Source organism: Trifolium pratense, linkage group LG1 (assembly GCF_020283565.1).
Source record: "Trifolium pratense cultivar HEN17-A07 linkage group LG1, ARS_RC_1.1, whole genome shotgun sequence".
Taxonomy (NCBI): domain Eukaryota; kingdom Viridiplantae; phylum Streptophyta; class Magnoliopsida; order Fabales; family Fabaceae; genus Trifolium; species Trifolium pratense.
The window spans coordinates 36,555,848-36,581,470 of NC_060059.1; the positions used below are offsets into that span (position 1 = coordinate 36,555,848).

At 34.9% G+C, this 25,623-nt stretch overlaps 4 protein-coding genes and 1 pseudogene across 9 annotated transcripts; 2 read left to right on the forward strand and 3 right to left on the reverse strand.

Annotated features, from left to right (window-relative positions):
- LOC123902918 overlaps positions 1-25,623 on the forward strand; it is a 100,539-nt pseudogene that overhangs the window by 52,427 nt on the left and 22,489 nt on the right.
- LOC123902915 (rab GTPase-activating protein 22-like) lies at positions 4,107-8,341 on the reverse strand. Of its 6 annotated transcripts, none has more exons than XM_045952747.1 (6): positions 7,857-7,989; positions 6,732-6,882; positions 6,158-6,251; positions 6,006-6,055; positions 5,733-5,786; positions 4,107-5,582 (listed from the first exon to the last, which is right to left on the reverse strand). In XM_045952747.1, the coding sequence occupies exons 2-6, from the start codon at positions 6,746-6,748 to the stop codon at positions 4,280-4,282; spliced, it is 1,518 nt and encodes a 505-aa protein (XP_045808703.1). In that variant the 5' UTR covers positions 6,749-6,882; positions 7,857-7,989; the 3' UTR covers positions 4,107-4,279. The 6 variants fall into 6 exon arrangements, with proteins under 6 accessions (XP_045808703.1, XP_045808702.1, XP_045808700.1 ...); XM_045952746.1 differs by having other exon boundaries at positions 6,146-6,251; XM_045952744.1 differs by lacking the exon at positions 6,732-6,882 and having other exon boundaries at positions 6,146-6,251; positions 7,857-8,341.
- Positions 9,119-12,178, reverse strand: LOC123902910 (pentatricopeptide repeat-containing protein At2g13600-like). Its single transcript, XM_045952740.1, has one exon. It carries the CDS (start codon positions 11,752-11,754, stop codon positions 9,247-9,249), a length of 2,508 nt encoding a protein of 835 aa, XP_045808696.1. The 5' UTR covers positions 11,755-12,178; the 3' UTR covers positions 9,119-9,246.
- LOC123902912 (pentatricopeptide repeat-containing protein At3g24000, mitochondrial) lies at positions 13,262-15,758 on the forward strand. The gene has a single exon (XM_045952742.1). The coding sequence runs from the start codon at positions 13,357-13,359 to the stop codon at positions 15,334-15,336; it is 1,980 nt and encodes a 659-aa protein (XP_045808698.1). The 5' UTR covers positions 13,262-13,356; the 3' UTR covers positions 15,337-15,758.
- Positions 17,095-25,554, reverse strand: LOC123902917. The gene is made up of 13 exons (XM_045952752.1): positions 25,367-25,554; positions 25,110-25,274; positions 23,995-24,093; positions 23,763-23,885; positions 23,589-23,657; positions 23,419-23,515; positions 23,239-23,341; positions 22,263-22,476; positions 21,303-21,416; positions 20,684-20,815; positions 18,377-18,457; positions 17,758-17,874; positions 17,095-17,490 (listed from the first exon to the last, which is right to left on the reverse strand). The coding sequence occupies exons 1-13, from the start codon at positions 25,529-25,531 to the stop codon at positions 17,413-17,415; spliced, it is 1,557 nt and encodes a 518-aa protein (XP_045808708.1). The 5' UTR covers positions 25,532-25,554; the 3' UTR covers positions 17,095-17,412.

Here is a 25,623-nt window from a genome sequence, read left to right on the forward strand (position 1 = left end):
AAGTTTCAATCTAACCCGTAATAATCGGCTCGTTCAAACCGAAGATATTGACAGTTAGAATTGAGTCTAAATTAAATTATTGCGGTTTTTTTCGGTTTGGTGATTTTCAACCCGAACCCGACTGTTGCTCAGGTCTATCTAACTATGTTGGATCAGCCATGTTCGAAACGAATTTTGACTTTTACTTTATACAAATAAAAAGTTATATTTTATCAAAAAAAAAAAAGTTATATTCTATAAAAAAAAAGTTATATATTTACTTAATTTAGTTAAACCTAAAGAAATTAAAATATGACACTAAATAGTGTCATTGAAATTTCAGTGACTAGTACCTCTACAAATTTTGCACTTTTCGATCGGCTATGACTATGAGACTAATTTATTATCCAAATACTTATTTCACAGCTTAAAATTATTCTTTCCTCTTTATAAGAGTATGTTATTTAGAGTTGGAATCGTATTGCTCCTCTATAAGCTCTACATATTTAGACTAATTTATTTTATTTTTTTTGCTATAAAGGAGGCTGTTAAGCGAACACCGGCAGTATCCTACCATAGAAGACTAATACAACCTGGCAGTAGAATATGAAGAATATGGATATCTATAGGTGTAGTAAGAACGTAACTCGCAATCCAGTTTAAACCTGATTTGCAAATTCTTTATGTGATGCTTTAATTACTCTATAATTTAAGTTTTGTTGAATAAAAATTAAGTTGTATACGGTACTGAGGTGGGTAGCTCAACTGGTTAAACTAGTTGAACTAAGGGTTAAGGAGCAGGAGATTCAGGATTCAAGTTAAAAAATTGTATGCGTTTTATTTCGTGAGATTTGTGATGCTCAGTCTTCTGAGGATGGATCCTTCCCTGTGATTCTCTTCAATGCCAAAATCACCTGTTCATTTTTTTTTTTAAATTAAAATTCCATCTACTAAATATAACTCAAAGGCAGGATTTCATTTTTCATTAATATCACGGGAGACAATCAACTCCCCAGCCTTCAAAAGCATTACTCTATCAAAAATCCAAATTGACACGACTTTTTAAATTTATATTTTTGGTCGAGACATTTTTTAGTAGTATTTGTTTAAGATTGTGATCTCATTTTCAACAAAAGCCTAATTGTAATGTTGAGTGATAAGATGAGGAGCACTTCTATGGACACAAACACAAACTTTTTAAGTTTGAACACACATACAAAATTCAAATAAAATTAAAGGATAAATGAAATAGTCAATATCAATTGATATGACTAAATTATTTATGATTTACTTTTTATTTTTTATATGTGTGTCTATACATAAATGACTAGTATGTCTATCCGTGCGATGCACGAGGACAAATAATCAACTGGTTCTTTACTAAGAAATTGAAAATAAATGTATATATTTTTATAAAAATTTATTCGACTTTCCTTTAAGCAAATTGAGAATCCACTTGGGTTAGTTTAGTGGTGTTGACTTGGAATTTTGGAGTGTGTTCCTCTCAAGGTCACATATTTGATTGTGTCAATTTTGGAGAGTTATACGGGGCAAAAACAATTTTGACTTTAAATATGACCCTCAAATATGTGATGAAATTGGTCTTTTGAACTAGCCGGTCCTTTAAAACGAATACCAAATTTTTTTAAAAATGTCATTATTTTCATGTCATGTAGTCAGGTTAATCCAACATCTTGTATTAAAAAATTATGCAACCTCTATCTTATTTTTATTACAAATAAAATCTAAACTATAATACTCCCTCTAGTCCTTATTATAAGAGAAGTTTTACTTTCTAGGAGAGACATGTTAAGTCATATTTTTGAACAAATATTATGTTAAGTCCATTTGAATAGCCCGTAGGTGGTGCTATTTGGTGACGCAGGTGTAGTTAACTCACTCGATATTCTTCAGCTTTCACATGTCTTCAAAAGACAACATAGTTGTTCAGCTTCTCATTTGTCACTCTCTGTGGGAATATGAAGAGTTAATCCAAATAGGAAGCATGTAATGTAATGTAATTTATGTAGAATAAATGAAGCATTGGTAACGGATAGGTTTAGAAAGATGTTGTTCAAATTAATTAGTCGCTAATTAAGAAAGTAATTATATGAAAATAGGAGTAAAATTACAGTTATGTCATTCATTTAGGCGGACAAAATAGGAGGGAAACTTGATTAACATGTAGTATTAATGTATTATATAGTAAGCTTTAGTTGTTTGTCAAAAAAAAATTGCATGGTAACCACAATGTCACCATAAGTACTCGTGTAGTGTACTTACACTCACACTACTTTATGAGCAAAAGTTTCATGAAGACATACTTATATAATACTTTTTTTTGTAAGACTTACATAATTAAAATGAGAAATTAAAATTTTGTGAGTGTGACTAAAAAAATTATATTTGCGTATGTAACCATATAAAAATAAGGGTCTTGTTAACATGTAAAAGTAAAACAATGAACCTAAAAAGTAAAACTTTTAGATACATTAGTTCTAGATACATTAGTTTTACAATGAACCTAACAAGTAAAACTTCTGTTATAATAAAGACTGAAGGGAGTATAAGAAAAAAAATCACATTTTCATGTCCCAAATTATAAGAAAAAAAATAAACTTTTATCATTTTCAAGATAGACTTTTACTTAATTTACTCTCTCTTCTTTTCCCCATAATCAATAACCAATAAAAACTTTTTTTAAATCTTCCCATGAAACTTATTTCAACAAAAACACAAAAAGTCATTCTTGAAATTATCATATTTTACTTTTCTTAATAAGTATGAAGATAATTTTTTTTGCTTATATTACGGTACGAAGGGAGTATACTATTTCATAGCCACCTGCTCACCTCTTTACTTCTTTCCATTACATATCTATCTACACACATATTCTAATACTAAGGGTCTTGTTAGGGCACATGTTAAGATATATCAAAATAGAATTTTAACATTTAATGATACAAGAAATTTAATGTTTCAAAAGTCAAAATGCACAAATTAATATTTAATAATTTTTATTTTTGCTTCCTTAACATGTGTCTTAAGGGCACATGTTAACATTCTCATAAAAGATTTGGTGTTGTGGCCATCATAGAAATGCTCGTGATAAACATTCTTTATAGTAGTATATAGCATTCAATTATCAGGTGGACAAAATTGTAATAGACGTGAACTAAAAATGAAGTTGGGTCAAGTTATACATATTTTTAAAAATAAATGACTAATTTAACATAGAAAAATATTTGTTTGAAACTTTAAAACATATTAGTCATACTTCCATCACCTACAATTTGAATTTGTGCAAATAAAAGAGAATGAGTTTTATGCGTGTATTTGGTAGAAATCATGGGTTGAATGAGTAATGAAGAATGTCTACAAGATAATTTCTTTTGTCATCCAACCCATTTTCTCGTGCGTTCTACAAATTTACAAAAATACCTTCATCTACTATTTAGGTAGCAGACCCCTCCCACCCCCCCCCCCCCCCCCCCCCCCCCCCCCCCCGAAAAAAAAAATCTTACATCTATAACGTCCGCTACTTAAGTAGCGGATGACATTTTCAAACATTTCTAATTTTTATAACGTTCATTACTTAAGTAGTGGAAGGATAAAAATGAAGACATTTTCAAACATTTTTCATTTTTATAACGTTAGTTACTTAAGGAGTGGAAGGGTAAAAATGAAAACGCGTAGGGCGCACGAGAAATATGAAGGGCGGCAAAAGATCTCTTTGCACAAAAGACAAGAATACATACATACATCACAGTTGTATTGTTACGTTTTGTATTCAATTTCCTTGCTAACAATTAGCATTGCTCTGGTCATAAAACATAACAAAATGATAAACAAACTTTTAGAAACTGATATCTTCACCTACTGCTCGAGAAACAAGCATCCTAGTTAAGCGATGGCTGATTCAAAAGGACAAATAAATGACATAAAATTAGCAGAGCTAAACTGGAAAATACCCTATTCTAGAGAAGAAAGAAAAATAGACATTCTTAATTGTAGATAACAATTTAACATTTTGTAACAGTTATACGCCACTGCCACCTCTTCCCAGAGGGTGCTCCAGAGTCCTAGGACTGGTGTGTCAAATCAAAATTCATTAAAGGAAAAAGAGCTAAAGAAGAAAATAAATAGAACGGCGTCTATATTTGGGAGTAATAAGCAATAACCCGTGCAGCGCAACTCCGATGCTTATTTTAAATGCAGAAGAGAATCTGCAAGTCTGAAATATAAGCAATTTTGTACACTAAAAATTATAAACTACATTTGCTTAGTGCATTGATCAGAATCATGTCTCTATTTTGTCATGAAGAGCGACCACTAAGCTATGTGCATCATCTAGCAATTTCAAAACATCAAGCTGTCCTGACATGCTATTGCATTCCCTAATGATCTCATCCATGCTGCTATACGTTTCAATGATCAGTTTCCTCCTCTGTAATACCGAAGCTGCTATTGCGTAAAGCAAAAGATCATCTGTCGGTGGTGCACGCTTTCTGACTTTGTTCCATGCAGAAATCCCACCAATACCTGCTCTGATTGCAGCTTGATCTGCCCACATTACTTCCCAAAGGCAAAGAGTCTGTTCAAATGTCAATTCCCTTCGAAACAATACCACCACCATCCTATACACAAAAAAGCAATCTTCAGCTTGAAGTTTCTCCAAATGCTTAAATAGATGGGCATCCTTATACTTGATTATTTTTGCAACTAATTCTAGTTGCCTCTTTATACCCACCTCATCAAGCCTAAAATTTTGTCGTGCCTTCTTCATGAATCCAACGAAACACCAGAAAGCCTCATGATCCTCTGATATAATACTAATTATAGGAGATAGCAGGTCACTCATACCCTGGCAGTAGCCAATTTCAGAGTCATATAGTGCATATGCTTCAAGAATAGCAACTAGTCGGGCAGCATGTAAGATTCTGCCAGCCTCTAGGTGACCATAATCCTCCAAGCCAACATCCTCAGCAGTACGACGTGCTATATTGTCTGATATGGCAGCTTGAGAGGGATAGTGTTCCATCCATTCTGCATTGGCACGTATTGCATCGAGTCGGATAATTCGTTGCCAGGTGGAGAAGTCTTCATTAGTTGGTAGCTTCGGTGGAACTTTTTTTTGTAAGGGAGATGAGACTTCCTTGGAAGTTTTCACGGGGTTGTTATCTTCTGGAACATCATCAGGAGGAGCTGTTTGAATTACTTCAGAACCTTCAGCAGAATCCTTGGTAGTTTTAATGGGGTTGTTATCTTCCGGAACATCAATGGGAGGAACTGTTTGAATTACTTCAGGAGCTTCAGTGGAATCTGTATCCAGTATAGATGCATCAGCATTGTCAACATTAACATAATCATCTTCCAATGAGACGGTGGATGGATAATCTGAATATTCAGCGTCTGGAGTTATGTCCTGACTAGAAAGGAATTCCCTGGAACTGGCAGCATCATCGGAACTAGAAGAACCAGAATCTTGAAGACTTCCATCACCTCCTTCATTGCTGATTTCACCAAGATCATTTAACTTGCTTCTTTCACTGCTTTGCTTGATGAGTTTCCTGCATTTTCTACGGAGTCCTTCATACTTCTTTCTGTGTATAATAAAAATTTGCCACAAGATCAATCTGATGTTAACACCCCGTCCATCTCAACATAAATAAAAAGTGTAAAGAATATAAATTTAAATTATTGATCATGCACAAAGATATATAATAAATTGGGAATGAAACTTGTATGCCAACCTATTTTGAGTTCTTACAGCATCTCTTTCATCTTTGGTGCTGTTAAAGTCATACCTGTCTAAGTCATACAAGTGTAATCAGTAACTGTATAAAAGAAAAAAGTAAAACACAATCTAACAGTCTAATATAAAGAAAGTACAAGGTAATCCATACCCTTTCCTAATGCATAATTGTATATTAACTAAAAGATGACTAAGATAAGATTCATTGTAATTATGCAAGAGTGAAGACTATGACTATCTACAAATGAAATAAAAAGAATGGCATGCTTACACTCCAAGTAGAAATGGCCAAACTTCATCCCTTATTCTAGGATGAACACCCTGCATCAGATATTTATAATGCGATCAATTCCACAAAGAAACGAAAGCTACACAAATTTAAAGTACAGGTGAATGAACTGGTAAACTCACTCCACTGCGCACTTTTTTCAGGAGCTTAATTCCACCATCACGAAGTCTACCATCTTCTGTAAACAAGCTTTTCCAATACTGAGGTGAAAGGGCGTGTTTTCTTTTCCTGCATGATCACAGTGATTTAAGTTGACCAATAAAACATGAGAAAAAATTATTTGGTACTGCTTTTAAAAAAAGTAAACAACAGTGCTCTAGCACAATGGGGGAACAATATCAAGCACTTTATGGTTTTCCCCCATTGAAAAAGTCTTATCATAGATTACTTACATTCTATTCTACTAGTGTTTGTAATTTTTGAGCGAGTCGAGACACTTCATACAAAACTATCCAAATATTTTAACAGTTATTATTGTGTTAGAGCTACCTGCTTCTATTTATCTAACTAACTATTTTAAGAAAAGTCACATGCTATTAACATGTGACGGCCTTTTACAGCTATGTGTCCAGCCATTCCCTCTCAAATCCTTACAATCTTACACGGGGTCTTTACTAGTCTAAATTTATGATTGGAGCTCCTGCCAGTTGTGCACTTTTCAGCACACCGTAAGGACAAACCACTGTATTTCTCAAAAAAAATACTAACCTCAACATATGATACATTAGCAGCTCTATTTACTACTACAATTACGTCACTTTTCCCATTCCAAGAGTTGAAAGAACCTATGTTCTCCAAGGAAAACATTTATAGCGGCGCAGCTTGTTGCCCGTTTGTCTTTCATTCATATGTAATTACCCTATATTTATTAAACGAAATGATAAAAATTATATGGTTTAATACTATAATTCAGCATTTCTTAGTTATTTACAAAATCAAGTATACTACATAGTTTCCACCCTAAAATAAGTACCAGATGCATCAGTTCTATAGCATAGACCATTTACACGCAATAATTTTAAGGAAAAAACTTACATGTTGATCTAGCTTTTTCTGTTCCTCATTGAAAATATAGTAAAATATATATTACCACGTAAATCTTTATATCTTTTCATGAAACTAACTGTTTTTTTGTAACAGGAATAGGTTGAACAGTGTCTATAGCATTGCAGGTAAGTTTTGTCCTAAATTTAATCAGGCCTGGAGAATATCATTCTTAACTCTTAAGTGCCCAAATAACATTATGCAAGCTCAAAATATATACTAACACAAATCTTTCTTTTTAAGCTCTAAATATATCTTTAGTAAAATAAAAGCTCTAAATATATCCAAAAATCTGTCGTTACAGCATTCCTTCTTCTTGAAGACCCGGTATCTGTCTCAAGGACTGACTAATCCGAGGGACACCAAACCACTGCCCACTAGTGGCACCGGGACTTGACCCTGAGACTTTAAGAGGAACACACTCACTCCAAGGTCCCTAGCCAATCAATCCATCGAATGGAAACAACACTATGACGACATATTTTTGGATATGAATGTGAATCATCACCATCATCATCATCATCATCATCATGGAATAAAACATAATGAAGCAATAAATAAAATCCGACGAAATCCAATTGATTTAAACAAGATATTATACAGTTAAAATAGAAGTTAACAACAACAATGAAGATCTTATCCACAACTTGATGAATCACATGATGAATAAAGCGATTCAAGTACAAAAATAGAGATCTAGCTGAAATCAATGAATCGATCAACAAAAAAAAAGTTGAAAAAGTGTTGTTAGGGTTTTTGGAAGATTATGTGATGCGATGATTAATTTACCTGCTGGCACCGTAGAAAATGACAGCGACAATAGCAACACCAGCGAGAGCGGTGAAAACAACAGCGGGAGTAGAGTTGGCTTGAGCGGCGGCCATGAGAGATAATCTTCCCTTACGGCCGGTTTTGGTACCGGCGGCAACAGATAGAATGGCAGTTGTGTCGGTGTGTAAGTGAGCGGATGTGTTCATCTCATCTCATCTCATGGAGGATGACAAATTGAAATTACAATACTGCCCTTTTGTTTTCTACGCTAAGCGCTACCATTTCGTTCACCTTCGAAGGTATTTCTGTATTTTGTTCGTGTATAGGAATTGGAAGAAGAAGAAGAAGAAAAGAAGGGTTCGTTCGTGATGATTATTACGCACGCCTAGAAGAAGAAAGTTAGCAATGTTAGGTTTTTTTTGTTAAGATTCGTAGTTTTTTCTGTTTACTAATATTATTATTTGAGATTTGTTTTGTTTGTTCCACTTGAGAGAGAGGGACATAACTTACTTATCCAATTTTGTGCAATATATAACAAATACAAATAATATTTTTTGTCAAAACAAAATTAAAACAAACAAAAATATTTGTCCACAAATAGTAATTTACTAGCAAAAATAAATGTGGAATATGTTTTTTTTGACATTAAATGTGGAATATGTTATGCTTGCGACTAAAGTTTGAACTTTAGCTCATTCACTTATGATGATGTGTGAATTTAGAAACAAGAAAAACTGGTACAAGCACCATTATCACAAGGTAAATAAATAAAATTTGGAACAAGATTAAAAATCTTAAAATTAACAAGGGACGAATTCTTAAAATTGATTTGTCGCTTGATTAGCTTCTCTAAAAACATGTATCCATTTAATCGAATTCGCATTTTGATGAACCTGGTAAATATTCTCTATAAGAGTGCAATGAGGATGCATAAGGGGGTACCCATCGTTGAGTAACTTATCATCACCAAAGAGTCTGAATAAATTATAATCTTGTGAAATCCTCTCTCACAAACCAACTTAACGCCATGTAATATTCACTTCCCCATAGCTCTCTGCTTCAAGAACCGAGACATGTTGTAATCTTGCTGCAAACGCAACCAAAAACAACTATTACTATCTCGCAATTAATTTTTCATGCCATTTTTGTCTGTTTTAATTCTTCATTCAATGTTGCATACAAATTTTATGAGGGGTATAATATAACAACTATCACTATCACTAATAGCATCCTTGGGCCAGATACGGAGTCTTAAAAAAAAAAAGTTATCACTAGCAGCGTGGTTTCAATTTCATGACGATATGGAGGCCATCGTTGTATGTATATTCTTGAGTAGTCATCTTCTGAAATATGTACATGTATATTTTCTTACAATGTCTACTCCTATTAATATTGTACAACTCTTTGCTCATGTTATAAATGATTTATGTTCTTTTATTCTAATAAACTTGGTCAAATTATCCAGCATATAATATATCTCTTCTGCTCTTTGGTGAGTTTTATCACTAGCAAGAAAAACATGAACCCCATCTCTATCTTCTATCCAACTACATCCTGGGCTCTTTTGCATTCCCCTATCATTCATCAACTCTCTAATTTTAGCAAGATCATGCCATCGCCCTGCAGAAGCATACAAGTTTGCTAACATAACATAGTTTCCGGTGTTACCCGGCTCCAATTCTATGAGTTTTTCTGCTGCAATTTCACCTAAGGAAACTTCCTTGTGAATAAAACAACCTCCAAGCAAAGCACTCCAAGTCACTGAATCAGCTTCCATTGGCATGTTTTTGATGAGTTGAAATGCTTCATCGAGCTTCCCTGCACGACTCAAGAGGTCGACCATACACGTATAATGTTTTAATGTGGGTGTGATGTTGAATTTTTTCATTAAATAAAAGCATTCATAACCAATCTCAATGGATCCTGCATGAACACATGAAGAAAGAACTGATAGGAAAGTTATATGGTCCGGTCTAACTTTGTCAGCCAACATTCTGCGGAAAATAGCAATTCCTTCTTCTCCATGTCCGTGCATAGCATAAGCAGTGAGCATAGCATTGTGGCACACCAAATTAGGATTTGATATCTTGTTATAAACTTGATAGCAGTGTTTAATACCGCCACATTTTGCATACATGTCTACTAAGGTGGCTCCAATATGAACATCAGAGTCGTACCCGGCTCTTACGGAATATGCATGGACCTGCTTTCCTCGGTGAATTGTTGCCAACTTGGAGCATGCTGCTAAGATTATTCCAACTGTGTATATGTCAGGCCTCAAATTTGAAACCTGCATTTCATTGAACAATTGCATTGCTGGATCATATTGTTTATTTTCCACAAGGCCAGCTAAAATACTATTCCATGTATACACATTTGGCTCAAAACCATCCCTTTTCATTCTCTCAAGAAGTTCTCTGATCTTTTCAATTTGATTAGACCGAGCGTAGCCAGATATCAATGCATTCCATGTTGATGTATCTCTTTCACTTATTTCATCAAATGCCATTTGAGCAGCTATAATGTCATTGCATTTACAGTACATTTCTACCAAAGCTCCGCCGACAAAACTGTTGGACTGCAGACCTTTGACAATTGCAATGGAATGTATCTCTTTCCCTCGTCGAATAGAAGCCATATCAGCACAGCCAGTAAGGACACTTCCAAGAGTGAATGAATCAGGTTCAATTCCGTTGATCAGTAAATCTCGAAACAATATGAGAGCTTCATTAAGCATGAAATTATTCACATACCCGGATATCATACAATTCCATGATATTCTATTCCTCTTCCTCTCCACACCTTCTTGTTCCATCTGATCAAATAATTCCTTTGCCCTTATAATGTTCCCGTGTTCCGAATAACCAACTATCATTGTATTGTAAGACGCTGCACATTTCCTCACATATTTGGAAAACACTTCGAAGGCACTTTTCATATCACCACACCTTCTATACATATCCACTAATGCATTCACAACAAAACCATTAGAGAACAACCCACGTCTAACAATATAGCCATGCAATACTTTCCCAAGGCAAAGCCTTTTCATCCTAGCACAAGCAGGTAGAACGCTCGCCAGCGTCCGAGCATTTGGCGCCACCCCTGCTCCTACCATTCTAGCTAACAATTCAACCGACTCAACATCATAACCATTACTCGAGAATCCTCCAATAACTGCACTCCAAGTAACAACATTGGGTTCCAACTCACTCATCAACATATTTTGCAAGAGATCCAACGCTTCATGCACCATCCCATTAAAAGCACACGCAGTTATAATAGAATTCCAAGAGACACGATCCTTTAGCGGCATTGCTTCTAAAACTTTCTTAGCCTCACCCAAACTCCCACATTTACCATACATATCAATCAAAGCATTCCCCACATAAACATTAGTAACAAACCCATGTTTCAAAATCATCCCATGAAGTTGTCTACCTAATTCCAAATCACGAAGACCACAACAAATGTTCAAAACAACAGGAAACACAAAAAAATCCAATTTTTCTCCCACCCCATCATCACATAACAGTTGTTCAAAAAGCATAACACCTTTTTCAAACAACCCCATATTAAGGTAAAGACGTATAAGTGCAATCCAAGAATGCAAGCTTTTAACAGGCATTATGTCGAACAGGTGGCATGCATCTTGGAAAAAGGAGTTAATTGAATACATTTGGAGTAACTTGGTTTGAACAAAGTGGTGATTGTGAAAGCCAGTTTTGATGGAGTGGGCATGAAGTTGTTTTCCTAAAGTGAGGGAGTTGGAATATTGGAGAATGGTTGAGTAGGTGCTGGAAGTAAGTGGGTGGGTGTAAAGAAGGGATAAATTGAGTGGTTTTGTTTGGTTTTGGGGAATTGGTGTGTTTGGTTGTGATTGAAGTGTGAGGGGTTTTGAAAGCAAGGTATGCATGTTGTTAAGATGATAGTAGAGTTAAAGACAGTATACAAAAGGAATAGGGAAGCAACTGCAAAAGGAGTTAAGATTTTTATTGCTTATTGGAGGGAAAAAGTTTAGATTTTGTTTTGGATGAGAAATATAAGTGATAGAATATTATTCTATTAGTGAAAAAGATTCTGGTTACACTCTTCTCTTAATTGGTGCACAAGCTGCCACTAATGCTACTGTGTTAATTCATTTTGGAAGTTACTTATGTGCTTACTTTGTAACACTTTATAAGATAAAATTGACGACTTTTTAGGTTCATTGTATATTTAATGTATCTAGTCCATAATATAGATCAGATACATTAAATATACAATGAATTTTGAAAGTGCATTTTTAGGTATAAAGTGTTATGGAGAGAGTATATGCCAACCAAAAGATTTTGTTACATTTTGTGTCATCACTTTTGTGGTTGCTTGTTGAAGTGGATTCAGCAAGGCTTTTATTTTATTCCTTTGGTGCATTGGTTGTTTAGTTTGGCTGTTTAGCTTGTTTGGCATGTGATGATCTATTAGAGAGATTGAAGACCTGTTTGGTTTGGCTTGAAAGTCAATGAGAGTATCTCTATGTTGGTTGCTCATTGACATGTTTGAAGCTTAGGTGTGAAGAAATTGAAGTATTTGGTTACAGCTCAGTGTCTGAGTATTGTTCAAGTCACATGTTTGATGTTTTAATTCTTCTTACGTTCTGCTATAGTGATTAGCCTTATTGGTGTTCTACTTCTTTGTTGTCTTGATGGAGATTAGCCTTATTGGCTTTCTTATGAACTTCTATCCAAGGAATGTGACTCCGAGAATTTTTCATTCTCATGCTTGTTTCAAGTTTTTATAAATTATGCATATGAACTTTTTATTCTTAAGAATATAATTTAGACACGAGTTTTTCACTTTCTATTCTCATGTTAAAGGATGTGCATCTTATATTCCCACGAGAATAAAAGGTAACTACTCATAACTTTTTACTCCCCATTATTTTTAACTCATTTTTTTAATTTAATATTTTAAACTTTTAATTAAATTTATAATTGATAGGAATAATATTCACGTAATAATATTCAATGGAATAATATGGGAAATTCTATGGTACACCAGACCATTAAAATGATAGGTAAATGAATCTTTTTTAAAATAATTTTTTTCTATCATTAAAAACATTATAATAACCAAATATTATTTATCGAAATTGTCAAAAATATAAAATTTGATATTTTTTGAATTTTTATTCCTAATATTAGTCAATATTGTATTTTTTTAATCAAAAACTTAAAAAAAAATTAGTGAATTGCTTATAAACAGTGAAATTGTGATTTTTCTTGTAATATTATTATCTCTAAAATACAATAATCAGCTTAATTCATGAAAATAATCGTTAATTTATAAATTTAACGACTTAATGTACTGATAGATTCGAATTATTCTGATGTACCGTAGAAGCTCCCGAATAATATTTATTCCAAGGATTATGTTTCCCAACTGTCGCTAACGGAATGAGATTAACAGTGTACTGCCGAAACAAAACCGCAACATCACACTCTCTTAACTCAATCTAGCTTTCGTTGCCATTGCTGTAATGATCCAATGCAAAAGAAATTCCTCACTCATTGCTGCAGTTTCTAGAATCTTCCGCACACTCTACCAATCCGCAACTCCATCTACACCTCCATATTCCGACGTATCAGACGATACCAACAACAACAAATGGAACAACAACATCATCTCACATTACATCATAGACGACAAAAACCTCCTTCGTCCAAGTCTCATCTCAAACTCCAGTCTTCACATTCTAGACCTCATCGACAATGGTTCACTCGAACCGAACCGAACCATTTACAACAACCTCTTAAAAAGATGCACAATGTTAGGGAAACTCAAACAAGGAAAATTAGTGCATACCCATATACTTAATTCTCAGTTTAAGAATGATTTAATCATTCAAAATTCGATTTTGTTTATGTATGCGAAATGTGGTAGTTTAGAAATTGCCCGCCAAGTGTTTGATGAAATGCCTGTCAAAGATATGGTGACTTGGACTTCCATGATTACTGGCTATTCGCAGAATGAGTGTGCTAGTAGTGCACTTGTTTTGTTTCCTGAGATGATTCGTGATGGGGCGAGACCGAATGAGTTTACGTTGTCGAGTTTGGTGAAGTGTTGTGGGGTTTTAGGGAGTTATGTTGATGGGGAGCAAATTCATGGGTGTTGTTGGAAGTATGGGTTTCAATCAAATGTGTTTGTGGGGAGTTCTCTTGTGGATATGTATGCGAAGTGTGGATACTTAAGGGAAGCGCAGTTGGTTTTTGATGAGCTTGAGAGTAAGAATGAGGTTTCTTGGAATTCTTTGATATCTGGTTATGCTAGGAAAGGTGATGGAGAGGAGGCTTTGGCTTTATTTGTGAAGATGCAAAGGGAGGATTATGGAGCAACGGATTTTACTTATTCGGCTCTTTTGTGTTCTTCGTCGAGCATGGGATCTTTGGAGCAAGGGAAATGGCTCCATGCACATATGATGAAATCGGGAAGGAAGTTAGCTGGTTACGTGGGGAATACGCTTCTTCACATGTATGCAAAGTCGGGGAACATTTGGGATGCGAAGAAGGTTTTTGATCGGTTGGTTAAGGTTGATGTTATTTCTTGCAATTCGATGTTGATAGGCTATGCTCAGCATGGGTTTGGAAAGGAAGCTGTAGACCTTTTTGAAGAGATGATGCTGTGGGATGGGATTAAACCCAATGATATAACGTTCCTTTCTGTTCTTACGGCTTGTAGCCATGCCGGACTTTTGGATGAGGGTAAATATTATTTTGAGTTGATGAAGAAGCATGGCCTTGAACCAAAAGTCTCGCACTACACGACGGTTGTTGATCTTCTTGGTCGAGCTGGTCTTCTTGATCGGGCTAAGAGTTTCATAGAAGAAATACCAATTGAACCAACTGCAACTATCTGGGGAGCTTTGCTTGGTGCGTCTAAAATGCATAAAAACACGGAAATGGGTGCTTACGCTGCTCAAAAGGTTTTAGAGCTTGACCCTTCTTATTCAGGAACACATACATTGCTTTCCAATATTTATGCCTCTGCTGGTAAGTGGCAGGATGTTGCAAAAGTGAGAAAGATGATGAAGGATAGTAAGTTGAAGAAGGAACCGGCTTGTAGTTGGGTTGAGATTGAGAATTCTGTCCATGTATTTGTGGCAAATGACTTTTCTCATCCACAGAAAGACAAGGTTTATGAAATGTGGGAGAATCTAAATCAGAAAATTAAAGAGATTGGTTATGTTCCTGATACAAGTCATGTGCATCTCTATGTAGATCAACAAGAGAAGGAATTGAATTTGCAGTATCATAGTGAGAAGTTGGCTCTTGCTTTTGCACTTCTAAATACTTCACCAGGATCCACTATACGCATAATGAAGAATATCAGAGTTTGTGGTGATTGCCACTCAGCAATAAAATATGTGTCTTTGGTTGTGAAGAGGGAAATCATTGTTAGAGACACCAATCGGTTCCATCATTTCCGCAATGGCTCATGCTCTTGTAGGGACTACTGGTAGTGCCAATTTGGCTCATGCTCTTGTAGGGACTATTAGTAGTGCCAATTTTTATCAACTAATTGGTTGATTTTGCAGAACTCTCTTCTTATTATGTGATCTTACAATATCCATCTGCATGAAGGTAAATTAAATTAACCTCGAAGGTTTATGTAAATATAAGTCATGATAGTGGCCACAGTTTAAGTCAACTCAAACAAATGCATGAGCTATTGAGATGTGCCTAACATATTTTTTTAGGCAAAAGGTCTTTTGTTATTTTTTAGATATACATATTATATGTTAGATACATTCTTGTATGGAATTATTTTAGTTTTCCTTTTCTTTTTCAGCTATAAATTTCCCCTATTCTTTCAGTGTTTGTTGCCATCTGCTGAAATATTGCAGATTGCAGATATTATATATAAAAGTCTCTTCATTGTTTCATTTGATTTTTTGCATGACTGTGGATGACTGGAAAATAAGTAGATAGTTGGAAAAATTAATTTTCCCCGTTTGGTTTACACCCAAAAATGAGTGGGGGAAAAACGTTGGATCTTTGAGTGCGGAAATCGTATCTCTTGCAGGAAAATGCAAAGGAAGGAAGGAAAAAAAGATACGGCCAACACTTTCTTTTTTTTTTTGTAACTAAGGCAACCCTTTTGTTCATGACCTTAGAGCATCTCCAATGGACCATTTCTTAACCCTTTCTAGTGTACTCTACAATGCCACATCAAATTTAAGAGCACTGCTGCTAACTTTTTACTCCAACTATGAAAATAGTGGTAATGTATAATCATTCTTGGTGTTTCCATGAACTTGATGATGGAAAATGTGTGATAAGGGAAGAAAAAAAAAGCTCAGGAGAAAATTTGTTTTCAAGAAAAGTTGTTGTTATAGAAGATATTTTCAAATTGTCAACAAAAAAATAAAATAAATAAGAGAAGTTATTATTTTTTTGGAAGAGCAATGAAAAGTTCATTTTTTAAAGTTGTTTTTGCAGAAAATACATATTTGGAATAGTCCATATTTGTGAAATGATCATTTTAAAAGTAAACATTTATACCAATCGTTAGTTGGGTTCAATGGTGATTTACGCTGAACTTATTAGGGAGGACCACGGTTCGATCCCCAAAACTGCGATCGGGAGGGAGCTGGAATCACTTGATGCTAGAACTGACCCCCGAACCAGATTAAACTGGTGGTAAAAAAAAAAAATACCAAAATTGCTCCGAGTGATGAGGGATTTGAAACTTTTGTTCACAGGAATGTGATGAGGGATTTGACACTTTGGTTCAAAGGAATTTGAAACTCTGTTATCTTTGGTTCATGCGTGTGGAAAAAATTAAGCAGAGAGGGGGAGAACTTATCATGTGCATAATGGTGATGGTTTTCTAAAAAAAATCATAATGATTAAGCTGGAAATCAGAAACCACTCACACCAGCATAACAACAAACTCATCGTACAGTTTGGTGGTGACCAAATCTTAATCCACGACAGAGATGGTGGTCATCAGTAAAGATGCTTCATCCATGAAATAAATTTAGGGGTTTTGTCGCAGATATTATGGGGTTATGTATCTCAACTCGGTTTCGTCGATGACAACCTATGGTTGCCGGAAAATGGTCGTGAAAGTGGTGGTGGTGGTGCAACATAAACTTCTTCATTGAAAATCTAAAAATAGAAGTGGTAGTTGACCGCAAAGAGATGAAAAGATTGGAGGTGGTTTCATGGCCAACGTAGACTGGAGGAATGCAATTGTTGTTGAATTAGTTGTCCAATTTTGAGTCAAAATAACAGCTCTATACTTAAATACAGGCCTGAACATTAATTCATTATCACCAAACTATACTCTCAAAATTTCTTGAACAATATTTAAAATAATCCAGCATCATATATTAATTTATGTTATTACATGGTGTATAACTTTACATCAAAATTCCTCCAATTACCCGGCACAGAAGGAATGCTTGAAAAAATTGGGAGAACATACATGTTTGTTAGCTTTTATCTCAGAAGCTCGACTTTCTCCAAACACACTCCTCCTCATGCATTTGTCATTTGAACTATCACGTATTATAATTCACTCAATGTACACTTTATTTCAAATTTTCTTTTGAAAGTTGCGCTTGCCTACGACCCAAAAAGAATGCTGTGACTATCCACAACAGACAAACCTGGTATGAAGCAATAAAAAGATGCATACCGTTAGCATTGAACATACAATGTATTAAAAAAAGTGTGGAAAAATATTATCAGTCTAAAGCATCAATGTACCAGGAAAGTCAAAATAATGAGGAATAACTATGACTATGTGAGCTAATAATTATACTAGTTTTTGATGATATACTAACAATCCATTTCTTTTTTTTCTACACTTCTTTTCTTTTATTAACCAACACTGCTATTTGAGAGGGAGATGGATAGAATAAGTTCACACGTACGGGAAGGCCATAAAGGGCAGAAGTTGATGGACTGCCGTTTTGGGTGCCAAAAAGCATTTTATATATTCCAGCTGCTGCAGCATCTCCAAGTCTTTGAACCAGCACATCTATGCATATCTGCATCAGCATGTATGTTCGTTTAATGTACTTATGAGGAAATTCGCTAAAAATATAGCATATTAAAATGTTATGGCAGTTAAGTCCTTGGTTGGCTCCAAAATGAAAACGGGACACGGCTGTAAGAGTAACTCACATTTTAATCATCTAAGTTGTGAGAGTCAAACAATTTAGTCCCTTAAATTTGCAAAATAGAAATTTAGTCTCTTAAAATTATAAAACATCAGTCAATTTAGTATCTTCACCAAAATACCTCTGTCAAGACAATGAAAGAACTTTGCCTTGAGTAGTACTTTCTTGCCTCATCAAGACAAACATACAACTTTTAAATTGTGTTGGCAAATTCGGAAACGGGACTAAATTAACTAATGTTCTTTACTTTAAGGAACTAAATTGTCATTTGGAAAAGGATCTATATGCTTCTACATTCCCAAGATCTACAACCACTACTACATTTAACCTTTAGTACGGAAAGAAAGCACAAAGAAAATGATGGTCATACTTTAGCTTTATACTTTTCATCCTCTGAAACAACAACAAATAGAAGTTCTCTTCCAGGCCTTGTAACGACATATGTAACAACCTGCAACATTTTAGAACATGAATATGAATACACACAAAATATAAACAATAGTTAATTTAATCAACAACGTGCTGTTTTATAATACACAGGGTTAGAGTTATTAATATCTTCAAAAGATGAAGATAATTGATCAGAAAACTGTTCAAAGCCAGTAGAGGTGGGAACAGGCCAGGCCGGCCTACATGGCCTTAAGGCCTAGCCTACATAGGCTCAGGCCAGGCCAGCCTATTTCTTTAAATAGAGCAGGCCAATGCTTTTTTATAAGCCTATTTAGCTAAAAAGGCCAGGCCGCAGGCCATTAAAAAAGCCTTTGAGGCCTACTAGGCCGGCCTATTTAAGTTAACATGAATAATATTTTTATTACGATTATTATTTATATATTAAAATTTATACTTTGATTAAATTATAAATCTATTAACTTTTTAAGTAATTTAAGTTTATTAATCTACATTAGTTTTTAACATATATAAATGTATTATTATAAACTAGAATTGAAATATGATGACATATATAGTCAAATTCTCTAAAATATCAAATGGAACATTATTTTATTAGTTCATAAGTATATTTCAAAATAAATATAATTATTTATTTAAATATGTTCATATGAAATAGGCTTTTAAACAGGCTAACAGGCCACATCAGACTTTCAAAAGGCCAGGCTCAGGCCTAGAATTTAAGCCTATGATAGGCCACAGGCCAGGCTCAGACCTTCGATTTTTTGACAGGCCAGGCTCAGGCTTGGCAAAGCCTAGCTCGGCCTAGCCTATTCCCACCTCTAAAAGCCAGGAAAGAGAAACATATTCTGAAAAATGAATGCAAGAACACAATATTTATAACTAAAAATACAAATTCCTAAATCATTACTATATATCATACAACAAACCTGTATAGTAATATGCTCTTTTTTTATATTTCCCTTCAAGTTAAGGCGTATAGATCAAGCTTATTACAAATATAACTTATCCGAGATACTCAAAAAGACCCTGGCCTCAGAACCAAAGTTCAACAGTACCTTGATCAAAGCCGTTCTTTCCATTCAACTCTTTGGTGGTGATGGTAAGAAAACCCAAAACAGTAAAGAAAATCAAATTCCTTTCTGAGGATTCAACCATTGGAGTAACCAGCTGTTATATTATGGGGAATTATTTGTACAGATTTTATTTAATTTTTGTATAGCCATTACTAGAATTTACGATCCTTAGTCTATACATTGCAGCCTTGTGCCAAAAAAAAAAATCCAGTCTTGGGATATTCATCCATGAGAAAGTAAACACAAGTCTGAAAAACAGAAAACCAGAGAAGCTAAACCAAACCATAAGGCTTTGTTTGTGAGTTTGGAGGGGAGGGCTTGAGTGGGAGTGGAGCAGAGGGAAAAATAGAGAAATCTTCCACATATTTTGAGTGTTTTTGTAGGAATGCTTATGATTAATATATTTTTTATTTTGAGAATATTATACAACATAGATTAAATTTGAAGAATCCATAAAACCCTCCAAAATCCTCCTCCAATACAATTTTTGAGTTTCCCCAATTTACGAGGTTTTGTATCATGAAAAATGAACCCCTTAAAGCCCTTTCCTCCTCCGCACCTAAACTCCCAAGCAGACCCGAAACAGACCAATTAGGTAACAATACATCCAGGCAAACACCTGCAGGCTGTAACAATCAAACTGAGGCAAAGCAGAACCAGGGAGTGCTGACAACCAAGTTGACACCAGCGGCGAGGTCTGGTAGTGACAGGAAAGCAGTCTGTGAACCTTCTGGCAACAATACATGAAGGGGAAGCCAGTTGGCGGGTTTTGAGATGGGTTGAAGTGTCGCCTCTGACACTAGACGACTACTCACGATGGGCCAGTGATCACAGGAGCTGAAGCCCCAAACTGAAAGGACAGCTGAGGCAAAATAGAGGGATCACATCGACGAGAGAGCTCAAATAACAAAGAATTGAACAAATATCTATAAAAGGGAATAGCAACAACCAAGCCTTATCCCACTAAGTGGGGTCAGCTACACAGATCAAACGGCGCCATAATGTTTTATCATATCATATCTCTATGCAAAAAATATCTATAAAGGGGAAGAAGTATCTAAAGAAGCAAATATCTATATACATTATTGATATTACATATTTCTAATATGAAGCATTTTTAATTATTGTATATTTCTATTGAAGAAGCAAGAAATTGAAGAAGTAAGAAATGTTTGCAAGTCGTAGAGGACAACCTTTCTCATTGTCTCACAAATAGCCACCACCATCCAATCTGGCCAAACAGCTAGAGCGGCTAAATTTAAGAAGCCAACGAAAGGAGCTGAGCATATAGCTGTAGTCACCCCAGCAACAGTAAGAATGCGCCCCTGCACTAGATAAATAAAAATTAACGAAGAGATGAAGTGATTACATTGGAATTATGCAACTACAATACTAACAACAAATAAGAAAAACTACCACAAGGATATATTTAATTACTATTATTGCTGAGATTGAGAATATTACTTTACTTGCTGGAAATGAGTAATGTAGCATTTGAAATAAAAAAGGGTTTGGGGAGCAGTCCATTTACGCAAAAATCCAATTATCAATTTACATCCTTATTATAGCAGTCCATTTACGCAAAATAAAAGCCAATTATCAAATTGTGTACTTATTGTAGTAGTCTATTCACCCAAAACTCTTGGTACACTTTAGTTCCTATAAATCATGTTAGCACAATCTGATGAGTACAAAAGCAAATTCAAACCAGTATCAAATTTTTTAACTTTTTCAAGTGTATCTAAGGTCCAAACACAACTCTAAAATAATGTTCAATTCCAAGCAGAAAAAGTAATTTTTTGAAACGCTTACCGTTAAGGATAGTTGTCCAATAAGAATAAAAACAGCAATAAAGCTATTTATCTCGGCAAATAGTTTTCTCCTACCAATAGAGCTAGTAACTGTGCTGGCAATAACACTCACCTTCTGCAATCAGATTGGAAAACTTCAGAAGAAATACCCTTTAGAGATGTATACAGGTTCAAAAAGTCATCTTAACACACATAGAATGGTAATGAAGACCACTTCAGAGATTAATCATCCAAAGACAAACAGAGAATATTCCTATTTATAGCTTGATCCCAATAAATCAAAGGATGTAATCAAAGGGCTAATTGACTATCCTAGCCTAACCATCAAACCAAGCAATAAACCAGGCCAAATGGTAAACCGAACTAAACACTGCCTATCCTAGCCTAACCATCAAACCAAGCAATCAATACAGGAATAAGACCAATTGATTACAACCCACAGCAACTAGCCACAAAACATAGCAAAAACAGCAAAATAGAAGCAAATCCAGAGGTAAATGGCCAGACAGCCCACTCTAGTGGAAAACATTGAAAATTAAAAACTAAAACACAAGTACAAGTGCAATAAAAGGTTTTTAGCCCCTCTACACTTCTGAAACATGAACCCCACTAAAACAAAACTTTGAATACTGAAAAGGAAATGAAACCGTGAATCATAATTGCTATTCATTAATTCAGTATGTACTAGTAGTGGCCTATGTATACACAGATCATAAGCAGAATTATGTTGTGCAGGACAGGATGGAATCAAAAAGAAAATCACGGGGAGATTCCAATCAACAATAAAAAGTAATCTGGATTAGACTGGGAATCATAGGAAGAGCAATATGACAGCAGATTTTGAGGAAGCAATAGAGCTTTATGTAAATACATAATTTTCTATATGCTATATTATTTTCTAAGAACAGAAATGCGGATAATGAAAACCAAAGATGTATTGCAGGACAGAAGATTACCTAACCTGGAAATAGAAGAATGAAGAGACAACTGCGCTCAGCCAGATGAACAATGATATATGCAACAGGTAAGTTGATGACAGTATAAGCCAGAGTCCTTCCAGTATGGGCCAAACTTTATGCTTCACTAAAGAAGTGGATGACTTTGGGGAACCTATTGGAGTGGGTTCAGTCCTATCAATCTCACCAGCTACATTCTTGTGGTTGGAATCAGATTCTCTAAATTCAAAATAAATAAACAAATAATTATGATAATATCCCTCCTATTGTGTTGCACAATACATTTTCTGATATTTTTTAACAAACAAACTGTTAAATGAGATGCATGCAGTCCATGATGTCCATAATTAACTATCTCAATCTCAATAGCCTTGCATATCAATCCATAGTAGGGATTGATACGCAAGGCTGCCACTAATAGTGAGTAGTAATTGTCTAATAGACGGTCAAGATGGCCACATGTAATGAGAAATAAAAGGGGCTGGAGGTAGTTAGTTAGGAGGAGATAGGTGTGATTTGTGAGGAGTGAAAGAGAGGGACAGACAAGACACTGAAATGTCCTGGTGTGAGAGAACACTTCTTTATTACCATCTTTGTTTCAATCGCTTTATCTTAGAGCCTGTATCCTGTTAATAAATTTGCAGAGATTTTATCAATAATGCTCTGTTTTCAATCCCATGTTCAGAATCAGCTAACCACACTTGGTGGAAAAAGGCTTAGTTGTTTTTATTACGATCTGCTGCTATTAACTTGAATTAGAGTTCGCCTAAATAAATCCACCCAAGTAGTTACCCAATCAGTTAGTTGAAACTTGTAGTCTGGGATAGTTAGATATGTAAGATGTGACGCCTAGTTCTACATGCGTTAAGTTTTCCTTAATGGTTAAATTTTGCCTCTGAATGAAAAATGAGTTACGTACCATCTCTAATGCATCTCAATTTTCTTTCATATAACTATGAAGATAAAAAATATGGGAATAACCTAATGGGAGACAATTCTTCTTCAACATGAGATGTATCACAATTTATCCCTCTTGATGTCTGAGCCGCAAGTTCCATCAACAAAGCAGCAAACAGAAGTAAGACTGCAAAAGAAACGATTCCAATGTTAAACAAAGTGAAACCAAGCAAGAAAGGATGATATAAGGATGTGCAAACTTACATGGACCAACAAAAGCCATTCCTGTGGCAAACAATGATCCACAAAGTTGTCCAAGGGTGGCACCAGCACCAATAAACCCAAATAATCTTGAACCTGACTGAACCCAAAGAATGTTAAGTTGGTCCCAGACAACCAAAATCAAAACAAAAATTATGTATCAATAAACAAACCTCATTGTCCATTACGTCAATTACCCTTGCCCAAGTTGAAGAAATTGTAATTAGATTAAGCAAAGCAACCTTGGCACAAAAAAGAAAAATATAAATATATCACAAAAGTATCTTTGGAAGCAAGCTAGCAGGAGAATGAAAAGTGGAGAAGAACAAAACCATTATAAGCCATACCCAAAGAAACAATCCTATACGGACAGAGATATAAAACCATCCATGGTTATCCCAGCCAGATGACGATGCAAGACTACCTTGATCACTAAGTTTCCCTTCTTTTGAGGTCAAAGCCGTGGACCCCTAGGTGTAGGAACAGAAAACCCATTTTAACACGATCTTAACACAAATGATATACTGAGCAGAATATCAAGACTGCAACAAAAAACTTCCAGTTATATTATTGTCTTACAATCAAATTGGAGGTCGAAGATCCAGCTGATGAGTAGTGCCATAAAATAAAGAACACTATGAGTGATACACTGAAGAACCTGTGTATGAAAACCAAAGCCTGGAATTTCAAAAGGCTTTATTACAGTATGACATGCAAGTAAACATCAACTAATAACCATTATATATCATTTTCAAATTCATTTTTCATGACAAAACTGACTAAATAGTTAAATATGAATGCATCTTAACATAATTTGATTTTCTCTTATTAAAACAATATATTATTACAATGATTCAAATCCCAAAATATTACATCCAAATGGTTGCTTTTTGAAAAGCCTGGTATTTTGTTCAAGGCTTTCAGCCCTTGAACATGCAACCGCATTTTGATTCTTATTTCTTGATGTTTTTAAATTGTCTGCAACAAATACAAAGTACATAAAAATGGACATTTTATGGAACCCGTCAAATACCAAGTGTGACCATTATTTTCATAGATATGGTCTTTCCCTGGAGCTCCTTTACCAACTCTTATGATGTATATGATTGTACATCGATGTCTCCGCAAAGTGAATTAAGGAATTGACTTAGCACTCTGACTATAAATGAGATGTCTAGTCGAGTAACTACAAGATAGTTTAAATCTCTAACTAATTTGAAGTATCTTTTAGGTCCAAAAGTAACTCCCCTAAATTCATAAGAATTTAGCATTTGATCCCTAGCTAAGAGTGTTTAAGAACCTTGCATTGTACATACTAGTTTCATATGATACTACTCCGACCATTTTTATAAGAAACAGTTGACCTTTTTAAGTCCATTGAATAACTGATGTATACCAGATAATTGTTTCTTATAAAAAAGGACCGGAGTATGTACTAGACACTTCAAATTGAAGACATGTCTAGTATCTCCCTTGTGTCATGTCATATCCGAAACATGTAGCTATTTGACACATATCGGTGTCCGATACTGATACATATAATAAATATATAATTACATTCAGTCACTATTCACTTCAAATTCTCAAATTATTATCCGTGTCTACGTGTTAGCGTCCGGTGTTCTTATATGAATATGAATGATGAAAATTGAATTGAAGAAAAAATAAAAAATTGTGATAAAATAAAACTCAACCTTGTTTTTAGAGAGATTAGGGAGAGAGAAGACGAGTGATGAAAACGGTGCAGCAACGACAGTGAGCAACAATGAACCTATAAATAAACCAGGTAGATTCGATAGTCCCAATGAAATTGCACCTTCATCACGCAAAGGTAAAACTACAAAATACGCACTCAAAATCTGCAACAGCAAAAAAAAAATCGAAAAATTAATTAATAATTAAACGGAAGAAGAAGAACATTGTGAAAGTAACATTGAGATGAGAAACTCACAAAGAAGAAACAGAAGAATGAATGAAGAAGAGCAGAGGATTCGTGCGGGTGCACCGTAACAAAAACGGAGACAAACGCATCAAATCGATTCCTCCCCATCGCGCGTTTCTGTTTTCCGATCGGAGACGAGAGGAAGAACAACAATTTTTTATTTTTTCTTAGCATTGCAATTTGCAACTAGTTCCCAAAGTCAAAAAATTAATGCCACGTCATTTATATTTGGGTTCTCAAAAAATTGATTAATCAATTGAACGACT

What these genes read in the sequence shown, in the direction of transcription:
- LOC123902912 (XM_045952742.1), top strand. Translation starts at nt 13,357, where the DNA reads ATGATCCAATGCAAAAGAAATTCCTCACTCATTGCTGCAGTTTCTAGA.
- LOC123902910 (XM_045952740.1), bottom strand. Translation starts at nt 11,754, where the DNA reads ATGCATACCTTGCTTTCAAAACCCCTCACACTTCAATCACAACCAAAC.
- LOC123902915 (XM_045952744.1), bottom strand. Translation starts at nt 8,044, where the DNA reads ATGAACACATCCGCTCACTTACACACCGACACAACTGCCATTCTATCT. An exon ending in ATTTTCTACGGTGCCAGCAG is followed by an intron (nt 6,252 to 7,856) that starts GTAAATTAATCA and finishes GTGATCATGCAG; the next exon opens with GAAAAGAAAACACGCCCTTT. An exon ending in GCTGTAAGAACTCAAAATAG is followed by an intron (nt 5,583 to 5,732) that starts GTTGGCATACAA and finishes TATTATACACAG; the next exon opens with AAAGAAGTATGAAGGACTCC.
- LOC123902917 (XM_045952752.1), bottom strand. Translation starts at nt 25,531, where the DNA reads ATGCTAAGAAAAAATAAAAAATTGTTGTTCTTCCTCTCGTCTCCGATC. An exon ending in CTTCGACCTCCAATTTGATT is followed by an intron (nt 23,886 to 23,994) that starts GTAAGACAATAA and finishes TCCTACACCTAG; the next exon opens with GGGTCCACGGCTTTGACCTC. An exon ending in TTGGACAACTATCCTTAACG is followed by an intron (nt 20,816 to 21,302) that starts GTAAGCGTTTCA and finishes TATCTAGTGCAG; the next exon opens with GGGCGCATTCTTACTGTTGC.